Source organism: Hirsutella rhossiliensis, assembly GCF_020360975.1.
Source record: "Hirsutella rhossiliensis strain HR02 chromosome Unknown scaffold00005, whole genome shotgun sequence".
NCBI classification, from domain to species: Eukaryota; Fungi; Ascomycota; class Sordariomycetes; order Hypocreales; family Ophiocordycipitaceae; genus Hirsutella; species Hirsutella rhossiliensis.
In genome coordinates, this window is record NW_025408671.1 from 6,289,904 (window position 1) to 6,313,244 (window position 23,341).

Genomic DNA, 23,341 nt, shown 5'->3' on the forward strand with positions numbered 1-23,341 from the left:
TTGTGCCTATCAAGGTTAAGACAAGATCTGTAGCGACATTTGATTACAGTGCCGTTTCAACACCTGTTGTAATTATCCCAAGCAACCTTGTTGGTTCAGCGGGGATGGATTAAATATTCGGTATGGCCTATCTGCCTATGTTTGCCTGTGAGGTCGGCGGTGAGATTTTAGTGCGTGACAAAGCAAATCATACGGCCTTGCTACTCTTCTTCTACACTCACTAGCGCTCAAGCATGATATATAAACGCTGAAGACTTGACAAACGGATGCTAGAGCGGTGTAGTTAAGCGAGATACTTGTCTCGGGCATTGAGCTGAGTGCGGAGAGAGTAGAGCTACTTTCGGCGTGCCGGCCAGCTACGACAGCAAAGGAGTCCCTGTACCCTGTCAACAGGTACGGGGCTTGTACGATGCACCTGTCGCAGGTCTGGAATCTTTGTTTGGCGGTTGTGTGTGCCGACAACAGTCTCAATGCATGCAAGGCGTTTTGGTACATATAAGAAGGGGACCGAGTCTCGGCCGCACTCCAGAGCCGTGTCCGGCGGTGACGCTTGAGCTCTTTTTGCAGCCAAATCCAACCCAGCTCGCCAATGCTTTCCAAATCATCGCTTGTCGCCCTTGCCATTGTGGCGTTGGCCGTCCATTCCTCACAGGCCGCTGTCGCGCAGCCCCTTCAGCAACATGATTCCTGCAGGAAAACCACGGTCGCCGTCTTGTATGTCACTCGCCGGTCCCCGCTCGCGGCATCATGGCGGGGACGTGAAGAAACCTAGCTGAAGCTCGTTTGAAGGGGTGGAGGCATGGCTGGTATAGCTGCCGCTGTAAGTTGATTCTGCTGATATAACGAGAAAACAAGCTGCCGCGAAACTTCTGCCATGTACTTGGTATCCTGTGGCCTGACTCTAGAATAGCAAGCATTGTCAAATGCCTCCATATCGGATTTCCTCATCCTCGAGTATCAGGACAGAATCGGCGGGCGTGCCCATCACACAACCTTTGGCGCAAAGGAAGACGGTTCGCCGTACACGGTGGAATTAGGTGCCAACTGGGTGCGTCGACCCTCGCTCAAAAGCTCTTCGGTCATCTCACAAGCAATCGACACAGATCTCGGGGCTGGCCAGGCCAGGGGGGCCAGGTAAGTCCTTTTCACCCTTTTGCCGGTGAATTTACCTGCTCTTAAACTAATACTGTGATTAGAAAACCCTGTATGGACCTTGGTAAGTATTGACGGGCAAGCCTCGACGAAACGCTGCTGGCGGGCATGAGGGACTGACTGGTATCCAAGGCAAAGAAGTACCGTCTGGAAAACACCTATTCAAATTACAAATCCATCCTTACTTATAACGAGACGGGCTACACAGATTACAGCCATCTCCTCGGAACTTTCGAAGAGGCCCACGGCCGCATGAACGTAGAGGCTGCCAAGCTCCTCGTCGAAAATCTGCAAGATCAGAGCGTTCGCAGTGGGCTGGGCTTGGCTGGATGGAGTCCCAAGCACGGAGATATGGCTGCACAAGCGATCGAGTACTGGAGCTGGGGTGAGTGCTTCTCTGAGAAACTGCCGTGATCGCAAAATGAGTATCGAGTCTCTCTAATGGTACCAAAAACAAAGATTTTGAAGCTGCCTACCCTCCCGAAGAATCATCCATGATCTTTGGGGCGGCGAGTGATAGCCTAACCCTAGCCAAGTTCAGTGACGAAAATAACTTCGTCATTGATCCGCGTGGCTTCAGTTCCATAATCACGGGCGAGGCATCGTCATTCTTGCAGCCCGACGACCAACGACTGTTGCTGAGGAACAAGGTTGCGAACATCTCCCACTCCGACAGCGGCGTGACCGTATACGCCGACGATGGGAGCTGTGTATCTGCCGCCTACGCCATTTGCACCTTTTCGCTGGGCGTTCTGCAGAGCGATGTAGTCCAGTTTAGCCCTGAGCTGCCCAAGTGGAAGGAGACGGCAATTCGAAAGTTTTCCATGGGCACCTATAGCAAAATATTTTTCCAATTCAACGAGACGTTTTGGCCTCAAGACACGCAATACCTTCTCTACGCATCCCCAACCACTCGCGGATACTATACTCTCTGGCAGTCGCTGTCCACCGAAGGATTCTTGCCGGGGTCCAACATCATCTTCGTCACTGTCACGCATGACGAGTCCTATCGAATCGAGCAACAATCAGACGAAGAGACCAAGCAGGAGGCCCTGGAAGTGCTGCGCGACATGTTTCCAGACAAGACGATACCGGAACCGACCGCTTTCATGTATCCACGATGGACAAAGACGCCGTGGGCGTTTGGCAGCTATTCGAACTGGCCCATCGGGACAACCCTGGAAATGCACCAGAACCTGCGGGCCAACGTAGGCCGACTCTGGTTTGCCGGCGAGGCAGCTAGTGCCCAGTATTTTGGATTCCTCCACGGTGCCTGGTTCGAGGGCCGCGAAGCTGGGGCACAAGTTGCCGGGCTTGTCCAAGATCGCTGCGTCAAGCTTGACGACGGGCCAGAACAATGCGGGCCGCGGACACACTACGAGGAGCTGCACGGGACTTCACCATTAGAGCATTACACCTGGCGCAACGGTTGGGCGAACAGGGGCGTCCTCGTCAGCAAATCCGAGGGGTGATGCGATTCGCTTTCATGAGATTGTACGGTTTGCCTACTCAGGTGAAATGAGAAATGATATATGATACTTTCATGTAGCTAAACAATTGTTGTCATTCAACGCGCATATTCACGCAATGGTTGAAGCCAGAGCTTTGGCAGCAAATGGCGTCTTCCCGCTCCCTATTGTGTATCCGAGTTAATTTGCTGCCCCCCCAGAATCGAGTATTCGGGCTCCTGATAAATTAGCTGCATTCACGGGGCTTTGCATCTCCTTGCGTGTTAAATTGGGATGATATATCTGGAACAACGCCGGCTACAAAATTCCAATTCGAAAGCTTTGCCAAGACGTATAGCATAGATGCTGCAGGCCCCGCGCGGAAATTCGTCACTTGACTTCCTGATCCCTTGGCAGCTTAGAAGGTCAAATCGTTGGTAAGCAATGGATTCATAGTCATCCGTCACTCACTGCCCAGGGGCGAATCGAGAAGCCCTTACTGCTTATCCTGGGACATCAGTCACATCCAGCCACACCTACTGCTGAAAACCTGTACACACAGATCCCTGACAGCCTCAGCAAGTATCCGGTGTCCGGTGACGACGAGGGGAGACGTGGAAGCCTTCATTATGCGCGCAGAGTGTATAATATACCACATGCTGCGATGGCGCAGGATCAATCAAGATGTTGAGGCTGCGTGTTTGCGATGAACGCCCCTGCGAGCAAAACCCGAGCTCCCGCATTCGTGTTTAACATCAACACCAACAAGCAGTATCGAACTACTTGGTCTGATCAAGGAAGTGGATCATGTCGTTGCTCTCCATCCGGGTTGTCTCATGCGCGGCAACCCAAGTTCCCGTCGGCAATTGAATAGCTTTGTCCCTTTGCCGGCTGGCCAGCGTCTTCGTCCCAAATTTCGGGCGGCCTCCACAGTGGAGTTGCATGGATGAGAGATCCAAAGAATCTGTAGCGAGTCTTTACGCGATTTGAGTTTTAAGCCCTATGGACCCAAAGTGGAGGCCCGCGCCTTCTGGAGGGACTCGGCAACTGGTGCTGACCCCCTGATTCCTCGCATTCGCACACATTATCAATTGCCGCGGGCAAGTGCACCGGGTGTGCATTGATTGCTTCATGCCGTTTTAGCATGAGCCGCGAATGTGGGATGAGACAGCCAGTGAGTGAGTGGGCTGCGCAGTGGGCAGACTGTGCTCTCATAGCTGCCGACTGCCAAGAGGCCAGTAACTACGTTGCGTTACAGGGCGGGTAAGCTATTACGTTCATGTAATACTTTGTAGGCGCAACGTGCTTGGTAGGGGCCATCCGGTGGTGTCCGTGTAATGGGCAAGTGCATGGATGCATTCTAAATAGTGTCTACAAATACATTTACAGGGCTGTTGTGGCCTCTTGGATTCGACACTACGGGAAAACCCTTTTGAGAAGCATGACTAGAAATCTTCAGCCCCATTTTGGAGCCCCTTTTATTTATACCGTAGACATGTTCCTACGTAGAGTGCTTATGCAAGACGCACCACTGAGCAAGATCCCAGTCGCATTAATACCCTGTTATCAAAGTTGCACCAGTGACCCATCCTGGTCTGTGGTCGGGCTGCGGAGCACCAGGTGTGATTGCTGCAGGACAGCTGTCACAGACCAATGTCGTAATAGGAATTAGACCAACTTGTAGGAATTAGGCCATGGTGTAGGAATTAAACCAACGAGTAACACCACGGGGTGCGCCAACCAAGAGAATAATGGTGACGGAAACAGCCGAGGGCAACAGGGACGCCGCGGGAGGCAGTCAACTTGTGAGACACACGGGGAATTCACAGTTTTCGGTTTGTTCATTATTAGTAAGGAATCCTGTTGTTTTGGGCATGTCATGTACATATAAAGTCGCACCTGTAGACCCCCTTCTTTCATCAAGGTCGGCGCAATCAAACAAGTCTCTTATTAATGCAAGGTCCACATAACTAGCAACAACAGCCACCACCATGGCGATCCAGAAATTAGAGTCGCTTGTGGTGGGCCGGGAGCGGGTCTTGGAACGGGAGCAAATGAATCCAGTCATGCGCGTGTAAGCGGCGAACTTAATTCATCGGCTCTCCCCTTCAATTCCCACCGTACCTGCATTTCCGACAGTCCCGAGGCAACAAGTTCTTCTCTCGTGTCTGCAACCCGCGTAGAGACAGAAATGAGATTTCTTCCTACGGCCGCCATCGGAAACTTGTCCGTCATGGCAGCCGATCTATCCTCGTTCCAAAGGCATGACTCCGCTGTCCACAACATCTTTGGAGATGCCCCTACCCTTGAAGTGCTTCTCGAGAATAAAGACTATCAGTTTGCCCACGAGGCAGGTGTCTTTATCCCATCAGACAATGAAGACACTCTATATGTGACGAGCAACTTCATCACGGACCAGGAAACCAGGCAAAAAAGGACCCAAATCTCCCGGGTCGTGTTGCCCAAGGATGGGTCCAAGGCGCGCGCCGAGGAGATCAATCCGCCTACCGTGCTACCACTGCCAAACGGAGGCGTCAACTATCTGCACGGCATCGTGTTTTGCGTACAGGGGGACAATAACACGGCGGGGGGTCTTGCTTTGATGGAACTGAAACCGCCGTACAACTCCAGCATGCTTGTGGATAAATTCATCAGCCGTCCATTCAACTCTCCTAACGACGTTGTTGCACACAAAGATGGATCGCTCTGGTTCACGGATCCCAAATATGGATCCGAACAGGGTATTCGGCCTCCTCCGAGGCTTCCCCAGCAGGTCTACAGGTTTGACCCCAAGACAAATTCAATCCGTGTCATGGCGGATGGCTTCGGACGACCAAACGGAATAGCATTCAGCCCGGACCAGAAGATTATCTACATCACGGATACAGATTCGACCCATGGCGATGGATCCAAGGACGAGAGCCGAGTATCGCAAATGTAAGAATCCCCGCTTCATCTTGCCTGAATCCCCCACTGCGTTTGGATCACAAGACTTACCGGCCATCCAGTTATGCCTTTGACGTGACAGACCAGCCATTCCTCACCAACAGAAGGGTCTTTGCCATGGCCGATGTGGGAATTCCCGACGGGATCAAGACGGACCAGGAAGGTAATGTCTATAGTGGCTGCGGTGACGGCATTAATATCTGGTCCCCGGGAGGCGTCTTGTTGGGCAAGATCTTGATCGAGGGCGGCGCAGCGAATTTCTGTTTTGGCCGCGACGGGCAGATGTTTATCTTGAATGAGAACAAGATCTGGGTGGCTCAACTAGGGGGTCGCACCAAAGGGGCTCTCTTGAACATTTGACTGAGAGGTCTTCCTCTGTGTTTGAGCGGGTTATGGTGTTCTGATTTCGCTTCAGCTCATACATCATTTTCAACCATAGCGCCTCATAGCTCAAGATACGTCACCTCTAGACTGTGATGAATAAATACTTAAACGGCCTCTTTGCTTCGTGGGTATTCGCGTTTATGATCTTGGGAGATAGCCAACTTGAGGTTGTGTGTTCAAGCATGACTCGAGGAACTCGGAGCGTATGCAAGTGTGATAGAAAGGATCCGTGACGATCCCTCGAGATGATTTTGTTGACCATATATTATGACAAATGGCATGGAACGAGCGACTCAGATTTCCAAGAGTCTTTCACCCCTAATTTACCATGATCTACAAAGTTTCAAGCTTGGTTGGCTGCGAATCGACACGCTTGACATTTGCAAACTAGCCTAGGCATGGAAGCTCGGGGCAGCAGGAGAATGAGCAGGGGACTTCCAGCAGTGAATACGCATATAGTGAAGAGGGGCTGGAGAAATCATGTTTCAAAGAATACAGGTTGACCAAACCTCAGCTAATGCCAACGTGAGAAAGTCCTCATGACGGACGATCGTTGAGCCCCCGCAGCCCGACGCTGCACTCCTGTTAGTCTTAAACGGATTTTTCATGAAAGTCAACCTGGACCGCTGCCACAGAAGTAGGCTGTACTCTGGTAGAGTCATCGAGAAAGTTTTGCTTTGCAAAGAGACGATCCACATCCTCCAACTCAAGCCCCTTAGTCTCGGGGAAGAACAGAAATATAATTGGTACCCAAATGGAGTTTAGAACAGCAAAAATAACATATGTTCTCCAGCCAATTCTATCGATGGCAATAGGGGTCACTTGTACGACCATCTATTCGTAGTGTTTAGGGAATATTTCCATCCAGCGCTGAAAGGGGAGTATTCATGTACTCACGTAGTTGAAAATCCAGTTTGCTGCCGTGGATAGAGATGAGCCTCGCTGGCGCAGTCGCAGCGGAAGGATCTCTGAGCTACGAACGTGTTGGTGCCTGTTGAATTCAGACGCTGCAATGAGGCAAGAAACTTACGGATACACCCAGACTGTCGCTTGGAATCCAACTGTAAAGGCGCCTTGGAAAACAAAAAGCATAACTGCAGCCCCAATGGCGGCCCCATGGGCACGGGGCGTATCATTGTCTACTTGGTAAATGAGTCCTGCCTGTATCGCCATGACGCCGGCCATTAAGCTAATCATGGAGAGAAACTATATGGGAGAGCTTCAAGTTAGGAACAGGTGAAACAAGCATTGGGGATCTCAGGCCACCATTACCAAGGGTTTCCGTCCTATTCTATCAATCAGGAACCACGGAATAAACGACGCGATGAAGAACCACGTCTGCAGTATTCCCGACATGAGCGCGGACATGTGTGGGCTAAATCCCACACTTTTCTCGAAGAGCGTACTCGTGTAATCTGCATAGGCGGAGGGTTATTAACATTCCGTGATGACAAGAAGGGATTCTCACATATCACAGCGTTGATACCGCCGAGCTGCTGGAAACTCTGAATGGCGCAGGCGATGAGCAGTCTCTTTTGAGACTGGACCTGGTCATTTTTTAGAAAATCTCCCCAGGATCCTAAATTCATGGACGACTCTAGAGCAACTGTTTGGAGTATGTTGCCGTGAATCTTCAGAACTTCGGCATCATCAGTCGCAGCCGATCGCATCCTGGCGAGGACCTTGAGACACTCGTCTGGCCGATCATGAGCAGCGAGCCATCGAGGTGTCTCTGGGATGAACGGGAGGATTACTAGGATGGGGACAATGCAGAAGCATTGCAGAATGACCGGCACTCTCCATGCATAGCTGCGAATTCCAGATGAAAAGGCATAGTCAATCCAATAAACAAGAAAAATGCCAAAGTTGAGCGTCGAAAGTTGGGCACAGACATCTGAACCGCGGTTAGCAAGTATGGTTTCCAGGGAAGTTTGCTCTTGCGAGGTGTTCTAACATATGCCCCGACTTGCTCTGGGACTAAACTCTGCCTGTAGGACTGGAACAGTTGAGTTGACAATGCCTAGCCCGATGCCGGACACGATTCGGCCGATGATAAGCTGTTCTCGGCTGAAAGAAGTTGCTTGCAAGACGGCGCCTACTATCATGATCCAGCAGCCATGGCCAATGGTTCGGCGACGTCCGAAGCGGTCCCCAAATACTGCGGCGCTGATGGAGCCAAGGAAGCACCCAACTATGCGTAATCAGAGACGTTCCCGTCTTCAGCAGAGGTCCCAAGAAATTAATTATATCAAGGTTGAACCCACTTTCGAAAATGGCCACGATAAGCCCTATCATTCTCGGCTTGGGGCTGCGAAACGTCGCGTTAAACGCAGGCGAGTTGACTGGCCTCGCACCGTGAGCCAACGCCTCACGCCTTGATTCCAGCAGGGGCTACCGGCCAGAGAAGAGTTATCTTACCAAGTCCACCCATGAGCCCGTTGTCGTACCCGATCAGCATGAAGCCGAGAGATGTCACCGTGCTGATCGTTAGCAGGAGCCCACGTCCGTGAAGTTCTCGCACCATCACTACTGAGTGATGTAGATGCGGCTGAAGGGCTGTCAATGGAGCATGATGTGGACGCCTGAAGGCCAATTTTAGTGGGAACCTGGAGAGTGATGTTGCACGGGCGAGGAAGCAGACTTATCCAGGACTGCCAAGCAAGAGATTCCGAAGGCGTTGCTTCAGCACGACCACTGTTCCATCTTGAAAAACAAGAAACTCTAAATTGCTGACGGGATGGCAGTCTGGAACTCGAAGCTGTGGGGAAGAGGCCCGGGTAGACTCGACCTCGCGGAACACATTTTCAGAGTCAGCAGAAGTCTCCAAGACATGCCAAACCTTCAAGGGTGTACCGCGCATGCTGTATATGCAGGGTCTGTTTTGACTTGCACGGAAGCGTCCGAGGACGATACAGTACATCTATAGGGTGGATCGGGGTTCAACGAGCGTTCGAGAAGCCAAGGCGACATGGCCGGAGGTATCGGGTTAAAGCAGGAAGACAGCAATATGATTGATATTTTCTTTAGATGCGTTTCGTGGATTTGGCCTATATATTAAATGAATTTCTGTGCGTAGCTCGTGTTGTTCTGTCAGCTTTGGTAACACATAAGTATCTTGCTCAGCTGGATTTGTAACAAGGTTCGCGTACATACCTATTTGCCTTCAATGTTGCCATAACTGGACATATATAGAACAAGGGGTCATTGATATGTTTTATGCCTGCGTGTGAGGGCCTAACCCCACAGCGGCTTGGAAACTATCAAGATCCCAGCACCCGCATCTATGTCCGGCCCAGAACGTTTTCGGTGGCCTTGGGTGATATTCAACATCGTTGCTTGCTCTTCGCTGGATTGGACCTTAGCTCTCGTACTTTAATAACGTGATGAATGCCTTGGCGATGACTAGAATCGCTCGCCGACGCATAGCAACGCAATCTAGCCGCTTCTCTTCACAGTTCGCCTGCATGGGGAGAGACCCCCGGAAGCGATTCCGACACACCAAAAAAAATATTGATTGAATAGTTGGAAGACCGTTTTCCTCAAAAGTTCAATATTGTTATCGAGACTCGGGCCATCTGTATCCGACAGCCCCAGGCACAGAGTAGCGTTTCCCGCGTGAAGACCTTTGGCTGGTTCAACCCGTGAACTTCAATGTTGCGTATCTAATACTAGATTGTTTTTAATTTGGTAGAATAGAGTAGCGCTTTCGTTCCCAAGAGCCTACTTACGAGGCACACGCTTTCTCTCTCGAGCATTGCTAAAATTGCAACGTCTCTAGCCACATGTATGACCTGGAAAGGAGAAATGGCGTGTTCATCTGTTGGTATCGCAGGCCGAGATAGCACTGATTGGTCTCATGACAACACGATGGAGTGGTGAGAGGGACTTGTATAATGGTGTCACCGAACTCAAAGTGAATGGAACGTCTAGCTCTCCGGATAGAGCAGTCAATATGACAGAATTCACTAGCATACTAGGCCTCGGAATGTGCAATGCGATTTCTGATGAGATGCATCTCGGAAAGTTGCGAATGGGGGCTCCAATGTCAACGGCGAGGATATGGCCATCACGCGTAAGGAACACGTCCTGAACGGTAGTTGACAGGTGCTTGCGCCAAACATCAAAGTTGTAGATCCATCTCCATTTCGAATAGAAAGGCAATCGAGCGTGATATAGTACCTGGATTGATCTGTCAGACACGCCTCTTCATATCTCCCATGTAGCAAGTGAGAAAACTCTTGGCTTGTTCCATTACGCAACTCACCGATCAGTCTTATCAGATTTCGGCAAAGACACCATGAGTCGCATTTGCTACTGTCAATCTCACCGAAGGTGATTGATCTGGACTTGTATCTGGCGCTGCCGATTAAACAGGAGAAACTCTACCGTTAGTGACGCCTTGCACGACCATGTTGTCTTGTATCAAGAATTCCGCAGCTATGCTGATAAATGTACTGGTCGATCAACGTACATAATTCGTCTCCCTGCATTGGAGCCTAGTGGACAACGCGACCGCCCGACTCTATACGACCTCAAAGAAGTAGTTGGCTCTACAGTAAACTTTGACGGGGCCTTTATATCAGACCCCCTGTGTAGGTGTATTTCGCCAGTCATGTCAGTTCTCAATCTTAATAGAAACAATGTACAGACGCTGCTCAGACATTGGTTGTCGTCATCTAGCTCTACGCCCGACCGCCTTGGATATATGTGAGGGGGAAGACTGTTGTGGGCGTGAGAAAAGAAACAGAATGGGCCAGGCCCTACTACTCTGACGCATCTAAGTTTATCGTCAGTCTTTGGCAGAAAAAAGGATTATAGATAACTTTCATTGCAAGTCAGGGCAAATCGTGTCGCTGCACGCTTCGCGAGCCCGATCTGCGTCTAGTCTGCAGCTTTCCACAGAGGCAAGCCCAACCCTCATTCATTAGCGTAGAAGCTATATGGCCCGCATCGAGCCCTTGCCTGCCATGCTCGAGAATTCGGGCGGCGTCCTTTGTGCGTGCATACGTATACAGAGTATAGAGCCCAAACCAGACAATTCATCGAGCTCGCCTCTCATCCCTTGTTGTTGATGGGGTGTCATCGATACATGCTTGGATACGAGCTCTTGTGATACCGAAGATTGCGTTATAAGAAGGACAGATTTTTGACTGTGGCTAGATCTGATCCCGACGGTGTAGGACCCTGATCTCAAATTTTTGACAAGCACGAACACCTACAACGTAGAAGCACCAGACAATAAGGAGCCGATGGTTCACAACGTCCAAACGACAGGCCCAGACTGACATTTGTTGGTTTACTCTGCGTTCGAAGTTGGCCACATGGCTAGTAAATTGGAAGGACTTGGAAAGCCGCCTCGTATCATGTGGCCGTGGTTTTATGTACTCAGTCAATGACTTGTCTCACCGTCCAGCTGCAGCAGTCGTGGAGTGTTCTTGATAATATTTTGCCCCTAAAGGATTGTCATACTTCTTCTACGTGTAAGTAGATTCCTTCCTTGTGTCAAGCGTGAACCGGAAAAAAAACGAGCGGCTATGAATGGCACGCTTTCGATCTCCATGCCAAGCGCGGCCTTGGTTATTGTTGACGTCGTGCGGATTGGTGGTGGCAGGTTTCCCATCTGAGATAAATGCACGCAAGTTCCACGCCTGACGAAAGTATAGATGGCGCTTTCACTTGGCCGGTTGTCCATCATCAAGCTGTGGTAAACCGGCAGTCCACGCGGTGCTGAAGCAATAACTTAAGGTTTACCCAGACAGGGTCCGCAAGAAGATCAGCAGATTGTGCCTGTGCCCGCTGTGGAGAACGTGGAGTGTCGAAGACTGACGGCAAGACGGGCTTTCTGCCGTGAGGGAGGGGCTTTTGCAACCAGGACAAGTTCACGCGTAACATGACAAGGCAGATGGTGAGAGGCGCGCGTCGCCGCGCAGGTTGATCTGGGGCGTCATGCTGCCAGAAGTCATCGCCAGATGCTCAGAAGTCAGTCTATTGATACATGACAAATACATGCTGTGGTTTCCTGGACCATGACATCTATAAGCTTCCCTCCACCTTCTAGACCTTGGCCACGGGAGGTCTCTGTTCGGGGACCTGGGTAAGTAGCTTTCCTCGGGTGACTGCACTTTTGACATTGTCGATTACGAGAACCTCCATCCTTCTCTGCAACGTCGGGAGCCTGTCAGCAGGGGTCCTTGCGCACCTGGACCTTGGCTTGTGGAGACAGGGGCTACGAACCTGGGTATCGACGGTCGCGGTGCCTATATGTGGCAGAAGCATGGTTCCGGGATGCTTGAGCAGGCCGGGGTGAATCTCCGGCTCCTTTTCGTAAACATCGAGGCCGACGCTTCGCACCTTGCCGGATTCGAGGGCACTGACCAGGGCGGCCTCGTCTATGATGGGGCCTCGAGCCGTGTTGACAATGACAACGCCGTCCTTCATGGCGTCGAGTTCCTTTGCGCCAATCAGACCCCTGGTGGCCGGCCCCAGCGGCAGATGCACCGATATAACATGGCTCGTTCGCAGCAGCTCCTCGAAGCTGACATATCTCGGAGCACCCTGCTCTGCAAACAGCTCGTCCAGCCCGGCCACTCGACTTCTATTGTGGTACTGGAGCCGGAATCCAAACGCAGCTGCTCGTTTAGCCGTCGCGGTGCCAATGCCGCCCATGCCCAGGATGCCCAGCGTCAGGCCGTCGGGGTCGCGGCCAAGAGCGCTGTCGCCTCGCCACTTGCCCTCACGGACGGCGAGCTGAGGAACCCACGCGCGACGCAGGGCGCCCAGCATGAGGAAGATGGCCGTGTTGGCAGTGGCGGCGTCTACTGCGCCCGGCGTGTTGGACACGGAAATGCCTCGTCCCCAATCAGTGGCCGGCCCCCCTGACGGTACGTGGCGGACTTACCCCTTTCTGTGCACGCGTTGACATCAATCTGGTCATAGCCGGCGCCATTGTGCGACAGAAACTTGACGGAGGCCGGGAGGTGCGAGATGAGCTCTGCATCGAATCGTCCGGTAATCTACATGGACGAGAGCTGTTAGCCACGGGTCCAGCGCTGGCGACGCAAACGGGGTCCTTACAGCGACGGAGTCGTAGGTGCGTGATATGGCGACGACATGGCTGTACGTGCCGGCATCACATTCGCGAATGAAGCCCTGACGAGTTCCTGACGTGACTTGCTATAAAGAGCAACGACGCAGACGTTAGCATCTCATGCTTCGCGGGATGCATGGCAGTCTTGTTGTTCTAGCCATGAATGGTGTCTCCCCCGCCAGACGTACCTCTATGCTGGCGACCTCGGAGAGTTTCTCAAGCTCTGGCTTTGCGTGATGGACCGTGCCAAGCATCAAGACGCCGGGTCGGGGCGAGGCGGAGTTTGGGACCGTCATGGTGCGGATTGGGGGGGCTATTTCGGAGAGCTCCAGTTACACGGCAGGGGGAGCAGGCAGGACCAGAGCGTTTTCCGGCCACGTCCTGGAAGAAACCTTGGAAGAAAGTTTGGAGCTGGCGAGACGAGGCAAAGGGCAAAAGGGCGGCTGGTCGCGGCGCCAGGGCCGGTGATGCCGGGGACAATAGCCGGCTCTACTAGACTCGGCAATTGGCGGGTCCGTCCCGCTCGGCGGCCCCTCCTCTGGCGAGCGCTAAATATCAGACATTACCCAGGCGCAGCCGTCGACGGCATTTGATGCCCATTCCCGCACACGCATCCTTGCTTGCTGGGCGACAATGGAAACCGCGCCGACACAGACGCCGAGCGGTGGCTTCGCGCGCGCCAAGGGCAGGCGTGTGTCGCGCGCATGCCTGTCCTGCCGGGTGCGCAAGACCAGATGCGACCTGTGAGTGCAGAAATCTCCTCGTCCAGCGACCAGCAACGCCGCTGATGCCTGCATCCCACAGCGACTCGGACGGCGTGTCTGGCAATCCCCCCTGCCGCCGCTGCGTCGAGCACCAGATCGAGTGCGTCCTGGCCAAGTCGAGGCGTGGCGGCCGCCGCGTCAAGGGCGTCAAGGGCGCGCTGCCGCCTTCGAGCACCAGCAGCCAGCGCGCCATCTCCTCCCACGGCCCGGGCGACGACGCCATCGCCGACTACCGCGCTCAGCAGGCGGACCCCGACGTGCGGCAGGGCTGGCCCTCGCCTCAGTCGGCGCAGAACTGGCGCGGCGAGAGCTCGGTCGAATCGTCGCAGGATACCGCAGAGGAGTCGAGACGCGACTCGGACGGTCTCGAGGGCCACATTGCCTCTACAGACCTCCTCAACCCCTCGGACGCGCTGGATCTGCTCGCACAGGTGGCCGATCTCGATCCTGGCGGGCGCCGCAGCTCGTCAGGGCGAGACGCCGCCAAGAGCCGCAATGCCCCGGGCTCCGGCGACGGCGCCGCCCCCTCCACCGCGTGCTTTCCGCCCGTCGCCAACGGGATACTGACCTGGCCCGAGGCATCCTATCTCGTCAGACGGTGCGTCTTCCCCCAGACCCCACCCCTTGTGCAGCCGTCAGGTATTGACCCGTCCCCTGGCAGCTACCACGACAAGTACCATCCCTTCTTCCCCATAGCCTACAGCAGCATCTTCGACGGCCGGCCCGTCTCGGAGTGGGCGGACAAGGAGCCGCATCTGTTGACGGCCATCCTGACGGTCGCTTCCAAGGACGACCCGTCTTGGTCGCGCGTCTACGAGGCCTGCTCGCAGTACATGGAGAGCCTCGTGTCTAAGCTGATTTACGCGGGATCAACCAACATCGGCTCTGTCGAGGCCCTGCTCATTCTCGCCGAATGGGCTCCTCAGCGCCCGCAGGACAATTCGACCATTGGGTGCGGCCAAGAAGACCACGGGGCGTGGATGCTCGTGGGCATTGCCATCCGGCTGGGATACCTCCAGCGACTCGAGCAGACGGGACTGGTGTCGGAGAATGGAGCTCAGTCGGCCGATGCGAGCAGGAAGCGGATTGCGTGGGCGGGTAGGTCCTCTCTCTTGACGCCGTCGGTCTTGTCAGCCGTTGACCGCCAGCGCAGCCTGTTACATGAGCGACCGCCAGGTCTCGATCCGTCTCGGCAAGGGATTCTGGTCGCGCGGGCCGATCCCTTCCATCAGCTGGCGAGCCGCTGACTTTCCGTCCCTGCAGAACCAGGCGCTCGGGCCCGACAGCCTGGCACTGCTGTTCCAGGCCCAGCTGGAGCTGATTCAACTCTTTAGCAATGCCCACGACATTCTCTACTCGTCTTCGACGCACAGAAAGCAGCTGTACACCGGGGGAGAGTACATTCGATATATAGTAAGCGAGCCGCAACCTTTACCGGTCCCAGCACTGACGCGAGTTAGGATGACTTTGCCTCTGTCTTGCGAAAGTGGAAGCTATCGTGGGCTAATTGCACATGTTGGTCCCCCGTCCGTGCTGCCGCGTACTAGAGCTGACGACTTGAGCAAGTTACACCTCCGGTCAAGGCGTCGCTGGTGCTGTCGTTTGAGTTTCTGCGGCTCTACATCAATGCGTTTGCCTTCCAGGCCACTCTCAACCGCGCCGTCGCCAGAGCAGGCCAGCGAACGTCGGTCAAGGCCCAGGCCATCGGCTCCCTGTTTTCGGATGTCGCCGGCAACCCCGACGCGCGATTCATCTACGAGTCTATCGACGCGGCCAACTCGCTCCTCAGCATCCTCAACACCTTCATCGACCCCGTCGCCGGGCTCAAGTGCATGCCGCTAAAGTACTGCCTCTACGTCATTTACGCCGCCGTGTTCCTGTTCAAGGTGAGTCTGCCGCCAAATCACTGTGTGAACACGAGATGGGTTGCTGACCATTCCAGGCGAGACTGGCCGGGGCCATCAGCGGCGAGGGGGACGGAGGCGTGCGGCGGGCCATCCAAGGGACCATTACACAGCTGCAAAAGACATCCAACAACCCGCACAGCCTGGGCCGGCGCTACGCCACGTCGCTCCGCCTGTTGTGGCGAAAGTCTCCGAGCAAGCACTCGGCCAAGGCCAGCTCCCGAACCGAGTCGGCGCGAGAGCCACCCACGCCGGCGCAAGGGGCCCCGAGCCGGCCGGAGGCGATGCCTGCTGGCGAGAAGGCGATGGAGATGGATCCGCTGAATGGTTTCTCGTGGAGAGACCTGGATTCTCTGGGCCAGTACATTGTCAACAGCTCGGCGCTGAGCACGACCGACGGCATGTTGACGAGCCACGAGTTTGACTGGGAGCACAGCTCGGCCGGGTTGGACGACTTGGCCATGAGACCGCAGCTGGACGCAATGTGGTCGGGGCACGACATCATCTTTTAGCGTAAGATTGTCGATAGTACGGAGCCATGGCATCGGGGTCAATAACCTTTGGACAAACAACACATTGAGTGTGTCTTTGTTCGGGTATGGTTGGCCCGGTCCTGTTGAAAACGATGACCAGAGCCGGTAAGCGCTTGACTGGCTGCTGCTGGTCTTTTGCCGTAAGAGTCTGGGAGTGCCTGTTCAAGTGGTCGGAGACTTGGGGTTAATTTTGGGGTTGCCCCTCCACTCTTTGCGGTGACGACGGTGAGAGCCGTAGTTATGCCCCTCTCAGCGTTATAGTCAAGTATTTAGTCATTGGGAAATTTCACATTCCTTCCGTCTATATAGCAACAAGGGCCTAACGGGGTCATGTAAAGGAAGGCTTTGTGATTCGGAGCTGACTGGACTGACGTTCGCGGCCAGATCACGAAGCGGGCGCGTCTAAACACGACTCGTAGCCTCTCCTGACCGCAACGTTTATGTTGTGAAATCCCACTACGCCATGCAGCTAGCAAAAGTGGAATGCTCCCGCCATTATATCACCAGTGCAGTTTGTGGATGATTATACCGGCAACGGCCCTTATAGTAACAGGCCTTGGCTATCAAGCGCAAGGCTCTGTCTAACAGGTGTACGAACAGTGGGGAGGTGCGGCGCAAAGGGAAGCTGACTGGCTACCAATCAAGCTCCTTGAAGTCCAGCACGATAGAATAATACCCTATGCCGGATTGACAACTGAAATTTAAGCGCCGCAGGCCAAGGCTGAGCGTATGTTATTCCCAAGCAGTGGCTTGAGAGCACAGCGGAAGGTATAGGGGTCTCGGAGAGGTGAATTTAGTTATGCATATCTTGGCCTATCTATCGGGACGAGTGAGGGGCTTATATAGATAGAGATACCGCAAACAACTACTAGCCAAAAGAGGGTAATAACACGTTCCTGTACACGAGTCACGACCTCCGCATGTCATTCTGCTGGGGGTGTCATCTTGGCCCGGCAGACCCCTTTGCGGGCTCTTGGGCCCTCTGGGCTCTGCTCGCCTCCACAGTAAGTTATACTATCTTACTGGGAAGCGAGGGTTTGCCCTTGCGAACGTGGATTTTTTGACTATAAGTATCCGTACTCTCTACCTAGCCAACGTCGCTGACCTTCCCCCTTTTAGGCCGGGGCGCCACACCTTAGCCTGCGCCTATTAGCCAGCTTGATAGCCAAGGTCTACTAATACCCAAGCAACGCTCAGAATCAATGCATTAACGAGGAATACGAGGAATGAAGGGAAATACGCAAGGTTGAAGGATTATACCACTTATGATGTTGAGTGGAGGCGACGAGATTTCAAGGCCCCAGATTAACAAGATGTAATTATAAAGGCAGCAAGATCGGCGACAGATTTTTGGGTCGTTGGGGAAATATCTTTAATGAGCAATTGCTTCCAGAATTGACAGAGGTAGAAAGCATTTGATTGTTTCAATCGAACTATTAGTGTGGACAATGTTTGCTCAAGAGTCCTACCTCTCCGATGCCCGATACGGGTACGACTTTGTCGTCTCGACGGCGCAGGAGAGCATCAACGCGAGCCTCAAGCAGTTTCTCAACCAAGGGAATCATAAGCCCCTCAGCCTGTGCTTTCTGGCGGACGAGGCGGGCCGACCCAGCGTGCAAAAGTCTCTTGACGAGGTTCTCAGGCTCACGCAGGGCGTAAACCCTTTCGACATTCCGGCTGGGACCCCGTCCGACGACTCACGGGTCAAGGCCCTCAGCGAGGCGCGCTTCCAAGTCGGACTCCAGATCCAGCTCGGTCTACCGTCGCAGGTTGATATCAAGAGTCTGCCCCCGGTCGTTGGGCTGCAAACGGGGGCTCGCCGGGTCCAGTTTAACTTGTTGTGCTCGCAGCTCACAGTCATCCAGAACACCTCGCCGGCTGGTTCTGCGTCGACGGGCTGCTGGGACGTTTGGAGCCAGCCGAAAACCGAGGCATGGTACTTTACAACAATGGTGGACCTGGTGATGGCCGACCTGGACAAGGAACTCGACACGCCCTACTTCAACAACCACCCGGCCATCAAGGCCCAGTTGAAGCGGCAGCTGCAGAACATGGGCCAATCAGCCTTTAGCCTGCGGCAGCTGTTCTTCGATCTGGACAATGCGGCGCTGCAAGCCACGCCCGACATCAAGGGGCTGCCCCGAGGTTCTAAGGCGGCCAGCGTACTGCGGGACACCTTTGTCTCTGTCTACAGCGCGGCGGCCAGAGAAAAAGGACTGCCGCTGCTGGGCGTCACAGTCGTCCCCGATGGCGCGGATCCTTCGCCGTTGCAGCTGACGGCTTCCGAGCACCAAGTGTCTCTCTTCAAGGGCATCGACGGCCTCGAAGTCAGGAATCCGACCCGGCAACAGCAAGACGCCGCCACTCTGGACTACCTGTGCGCCACCAGCCATAACAAACTGCCGCCTGCTACTGCCTTTACCTGGAACTGGGTACCTCTCGAGGACCTCGCGTCGCAGAGCGGTACCATTGCCATCAACCGCAACGCCATTGCCCGCTTCTTGATACCGTCTCTCGTGACCGCGGCCAAGATGTCCTGCTTCAAATTCAAGTGTTATGTCACAGCCCATGTTGAAATCATTGAGTATGACCTGACATACAAGGGCCTCCAGAATCCAGATAATGTCACTGTGACGTCCAAGGGCCCGGACGTGATCCACATCGACTATAAGAGTGAAGACGAAACCCACGATTGGTGCTTCCTCAACTACGGCAGCCTACGAGTCAAGTCAACTTACGCGTGCGATGTCACCTTTTCGGGCACGACAATCACGCTTAAGCAGCATGTTGCTTTCCACGCCTATGCCCAAGTTGAATTCTTAAGCATAGACGGCAGCAACCTCGTCGACAAAACCGTCACCACCGAGTACGCCATCTCAGTTGACCAGGCAGGAGGCCTGCGGATGAAACACTTGGACACGAAAGTCAAGGATAACTCCAAGAGTATCGACGACAACTTTTGGCTGCGACAAGTGCGCTTGACGGCACTCCTTGAGCACTTGAAGTTCAAGGGTATCCACGTGGTCGATAATGCTGTAAATGAGGCAACCCTCAACAGCATCCCCAAATTCATATTTCCTGGCTCCAGGGTTTTTGCGTATAAGTCGGCCGAGTTTTCCAAGAACCAGGATCTTGTATGTGCCATCACCTATGTGGATCCCCGGGGAATGACGGCCGGGAACCAGGCCCCGTTGCCGGAGCAGTCGGCAGGGACCACGGAGACGGCGTCGACGGATCTTGCCCTCCCTACCACTGGCTCGTGCCTTGGCCTGATGCACCAGTCGGAGCTGATGCAAAACTACCTGGCCGGCGAAGTCGTGTCCCCCACAGGCAAGTTTGCGGCGCTGCAGACGGCCGATGGGCTCGGCATGCTCTTTGCCCTATCCACATCGGGAGCCCTTGAAGTCATGACAGAAGTGAGCGGGAGGCAGCGCACCGGCTGGCAGGTCAGTGATTTGTCGAAGGCCCTAGTCGCGGAGCAACTGCCGGGTCGCAAGGCTACCGTGTCTACCTTTGATGTCAGGCAGAGCGCCATCAACGGCACCATCAGCCTCGCAATGGCCGTCTCGGTCGAGGGCAGCGACAGGCTCTTCATCTCGCTCAACAACGATGGTCGAGACACGTCGTGGATGTCGTGCCCGGAATGGGTCCATGTCCCCTTTGACGCTGCTGGCCCCCCGCCGGCGGCCGTTGGCGTTGCTGGCGCCCTGTTCGCTGAGACGTCGGACCGCAAGGAGCTGCTTATAGTCGACATTGACCGCGCAGGGAGCGAAGCGACTACCAAGCACATCGTCCGCTACCGCATCGACCTGGCCAAGGCGAGCGGACATTTCTGGGTCAAGCAGGACGTGCCCGTCGACATCGAGCACGGCACCTACCAGAGCTGCATCGGCCGTAGCGCCCAGACCCGCGTCGACGGCGTCTACACGGCGGGCAGTACGGCCGGGGCGGCTCAGCTCGTCTACGTGCCCATAGTCAACGTGTTTGGCGATGGACCGCCGCCGCCGGTCCGACTGGCCCTGCCCGAGGACGCTCCGGCGTCTGCCATCGCAGCGGCCCGCCAAGGCGACAAGTCCAGCCCCCACCTGGCCTCGACGGACTTGTACGCTGTCAGCGGGTCGACGCTGTTCCGCTTCGCCGCCGCCGAGCAGCACGATGGAGCTCGCGGGGCGCCTCTCGTGAGCGACGGCTGCCTGTCTCTGACGGACACGCTGCATGCCATGACGCACGGCGGCGTCACGACCGTCTGGGGCAAGAATGGCAGCGGCCAGGTCTACTATCTCTCGTGTACCGCCGGGCAGGAAGCCGTGCCCGGCGCCTGGAGCCATCCCGTGCCCATCCTGACGGACATGGAGCGCATCTCGGCCTACGTCAACTGCGTCGACGGCGGAAACACAATCTTTGCCTCGGGCGGTGGCAAACTCGTCCGGCTGACACAGGCAACCGACACCGAGGCCCAGCTCTGGCGACCGCACGCGATTGTCGTTGACTCCGGGCGGGGGCTGCCCGCATTGCCCCTGAAGTCATACACAACCACTCTTCACGTCATCAACTCAGCAGCCCAAGACATGCCCGTGGCCGACACCCCCGTGTCCATTGCCGCAGAGTCTCGCACACCGGTGTACATCAACGGCATCTACTATGTGCTAGGCCAGAAGCCAATCAGCATCAGAACGGACCACGCCGGCTCGCTCACGGTTATCGAGGCCACCGACGGCTTGCATGCTGCAACTCTGACCGTCTCAATTCCCAACGGCCTCGAGACCCATGTCATCGACCCCAAGGCCGTCCCCTTTGAGAAGATTGCCGCCCTCGACTCGGCCGACCGTCTCCGCAACGCCGACTTCCCTGCCACGACGATAGCCGGGGGCGTCTCAGGTCACGTCGAACGCCGGCCCCTCGTCCAGCCCTCCACGCCCGAGGAGAGCCTCGATGCCGTCGCCGCCGGCATGGTGAACTTGCACCAGATCTACTCCAAGGTTCGGCTGCCGGCCGCGACGACCACCCTGTTACCGCTCCGGGATCGGGGCTGCGGCCCGCACGTCGTCCCGCGCAGTTTGTATGGCATTGGCCACGGCGACCCTGTCTCGGACATAGCTATTTCGATCGGAAACCTTTTCCGTTGGCTCAGATCGGGGGTCGAGGCATTGGTCGAGATCATCAAGGACGCACTTACTGACGCGTGGCACTTTATCGCCAAGATCGCCGGCAAGGTCTATCGGGCGGTCCTCAACACCGTCGACGCTGTTGTTGGGGCTGTTGAATGGGTCTTCCATGCCATCAAGACGAACATTGCCGATCTCGTCCGCTTCGCCGAGTTCTTGTTCGAGTGGGATGATATCCGTCGAACAAAGGACGTGCTCCACAACATTGTCAAGCTATTTCTCGGCCATCAAATCCAGACTGGACTCGAAACGGCAAAGACCTGTTTCGACCACACCATCTCAGAAGCTGAGAAGGCAATAAACAACTGGGCCAACATTGCCGACTGGCCGTCCCTTGGTCCCGCCGCCTCCTTACCCGCAAAATCTAGTGCCTCGAGCCCGGCAAAGGGGCAAACACCGGCTTCGCTGCTGCTTTCCAACCACTTTGGCACTCATGTCCGGGAGCTGACCATTGTTACGGAGCCTCCTGCGGTCGACCACATGCAGGTTGGGCACCTCATTGACGTCCTTCTGGCTGCTCTCTCAAGGGAAGGCCAGGTTCTCTCCAATGTCTACCTCCGACTGAAGGAACTAGCCGAGGTATTTCATACCATGACAGTTGCCGAGGCTGTTAAGGCATTCGCCGCCACCTTGGCCGACGGCCTCTTGTCGAGCGTGCAGGTCGTTTTTGATGCCCTCGTCGATGCCCTTCGCTCGCTCGTAGGCTCTGCCGTCGAGCTGCTGGATACCAAAATTCATATCCCCGTCATATCGGACCTTCTCAATCTCCTAGGTGTTCCCGATGTCTCGATCCTTGATCTCTTCGCGTGGATTTCTGCCGTTAGTTATACGGTTGTATACAAGGCAGTTTGTAAACAGGCTCCCTTCGCCAACACAGCCAAGGTGAGGAAGCTGATATCGGCTGTAACATGGGATGAGCTTACTGCCGTCATTGACGGCAACTCTGGGCGCCAACTGGCCCTCAGCGAGCAAGTCGACGAGGAAACCGAGGACCATCAAGAACTTGTCGAGAACATAAAGAAGGCGATCTTCACCACGTGCCATTGCGTTGCAGGGACTATTTTAATCACAGGCAACTTTCTCAGCGTGCTCGAGGCCGAAGCGATAACGGGCGACAACCCATTCGGAATCCCAGCTGCTGTCGCCAACATCACTGCGGCCACTCTACAGGGCGCCGCCAACTTTCTCGTGCCCGTATGTCCCATTAAAAACCAAGTATTTGTGGATTTGTCGAGAGCGACCCTTGTGGCCTCACTGGCCGTCACAATCATCTTCTGCGGACCTGTGCAAAAGAGACTGGCCGTTACGGAGAGCAGCTTTAAAGGGCTCGCCGTTGGGGATGGGCGGGCTACAGGGTCCATCTTCGACGCAATTCTCGTCATCCCCGCCCTTGTCACCACGAGCTGGCACTTTCACGAGCTGAGCCACGAAAAGGGTAGTGGTGAAAGGTCGGCAGCGATTGTTGGCGAGGTCTACAATCTGGCGACATATGTATCCAGGCTCTCGTACACTGCGGCCGTGAACCTGGACCCAGCTGACAAGCAGATACCTCTTGGGGTTCTTGCGGTCAGCAACTTGACCAGGAGTGGATTGCAGATTGCCGAGGGTTTGATCGAGATTTGAGACTGCCATGCCTCGAGCTGCTTTTTGTCTCCAGCTGTTGTTGCTTGGAGGAATAGATAGAGGGAGAACCTCGGATTCCCGAATTGACGGCGGGGTGGTTCCCTTTCAAGGAGAGGTTGTTCATGCGGCCGTAAATATAATCAGTTCATCTCATAATTACCTCCTACTCTAGTTCTCTCGTTTCCTATTATATGACGAGAGTGTTTGGCAGCCTTCCTGGCCCAGCTCAACAGTCGCAGGGGCCACGTTGAGCTTAAGCCAAGCCCAATGCGTGAAAAAACACAAGCACGGCCGAGATGAAATAAAGTCAGTGCAAACAGGAGTGAGAGGTGACC

At 54.8% G+C, this 23,341-nt stretch overlaps 6 protein-coding genes across 6 annotated transcripts; 4 read left to right on the forward strand and 2 right to left on the reverse strand.

Annotated features, from left to right (window-relative positions):
* Positions 1–589: 589 nt before the first annotated feature.
* HRG_06231 (flavin containing amine oxidoreductase domain-containing protein) lies at positions 590–2,624 on the forward strand (the record flags this gene model as incomplete). Its single annotated transcript, XM_044864702.1, has 7 exons — positions 590–714; positions 790–820; positions 911–1,048; positions 1,104–1,134; positions 1,197–1,216; positions 1,285–1,537; positions 1,612–2,624. 7 exons carry the CDS (start codon positions 590–592, stop codon positions 2,622–2,624), a joined length of 1,611 nt encoding a protein of 536 aa, XP_044721234.1.
* A 2,209-nt stretch (positions 2,625–4,833) lies between these two features.
* HRG_06232 (SMP-30/Gluconolaconase/LRE-like domain-containing protein) lies at positions 4,834–5,906 on the forward strand (the record flags this gene model as incomplete). Its single annotated transcript, XM_044864703.1, has 3 exons — positions 4,834–5,156; positions 5,232–5,537; positions 5,609–5,906. The coding sequence occupies 3 exons, from the start codon at positions 4,834–4,836 to the stop codon at positions 5,904–5,906; spliced, it is 927 nt and encodes a 308-aa protein (XP_044721235.1).
* A 615-nt stretch (positions 5,907–6,521) lies between these two features.
* HRG_06233 (sugar transporter domain-containing protein) lies at positions 6,522–8,454 on the reverse strand (the record flags this gene model as incomplete). Its single annotated transcript, XM_044864704.1, has 8 exons — positions 6,522–6,764; positions 6,828–6,903; positions 6,961–7,136; positions 7,203–7,345; positions 7,399–7,824; positions 7,885–8,121; positions 8,195–8,272; positions 8,349–8,454. The coding sequence occupies 8 exons, from the start codon at positions 8,452–8,454 to the stop codon at positions 6,522–6,524; spliced, it is 1,485 nt and encodes a 494-aa protein (XP_044721236.1).
* A 3,530-nt stretch (positions 8,455–11,984) lies between these two features.
* Positions 11,985–13,313, reverse strand: HRG_06234 (d-isomer specific 2-hydroxyacid dehydrogenase, NAD binding domain-containing protein; the record flags this gene model as incomplete). The annotated part of the gene is made up of 5 exons (XM_044864705.1): positions 11,985–12,089; positions 12,165–12,778; positions 12,829–12,943; positions 13,005–13,103; positions 13,206–13,313. 5 exons carry the CDS (start codon positions 13,311–13,313, stop codon positions 11,985–11,987), a joined length of 1,041 nt encoding a protein of 346 aa, XP_044721237.1.
* A 337-nt stretch (positions 13,314–13,650) lies between these two features.
* Positions 13,651–16,197, forward strand: HRG_06235 (fungal zn(2)-Cys(6) binuclear cluster domain-containing protein; the record flags this gene model as incomplete). The annotated part of the gene is made up of 7 exons (XM_044864706.1): positions 13,651–13,760; positions 13,822–14,379; positions 14,443–14,879; positions 14,935–15,194; positions 15,242–15,296; positions 15,348–15,667; positions 15,724–16,197. The coding sequence occupies 7 exons, from the start codon at positions 13,651–13,653 to the stop codon at positions 16,195–16,197; spliced, it is 2,214 nt and encodes a 737-aa protein (XP_044721238.1).
* Positions 16,198–17,666: 1,469 nt separating this feature from the next.
* Positions 17,667–23,006, forward strand: HRG_06236 (gamma-glutamyltranspeptidase periplasmic precursor; the record flags this gene model as incomplete). The annotated part of the gene is made up of 1 exon (XM_044864707.1): positions 17,667–23,006. The coding sequence occupies one exon, from the start codon at positions 17,667–17,669 to the stop codon at positions 23,004–23,006; it is 5,340 nt and encodes a 1,779-aa protein (XP_044721239.1).
* Positions 23,007–23,341: the final 335 nt, after the last annotated feature.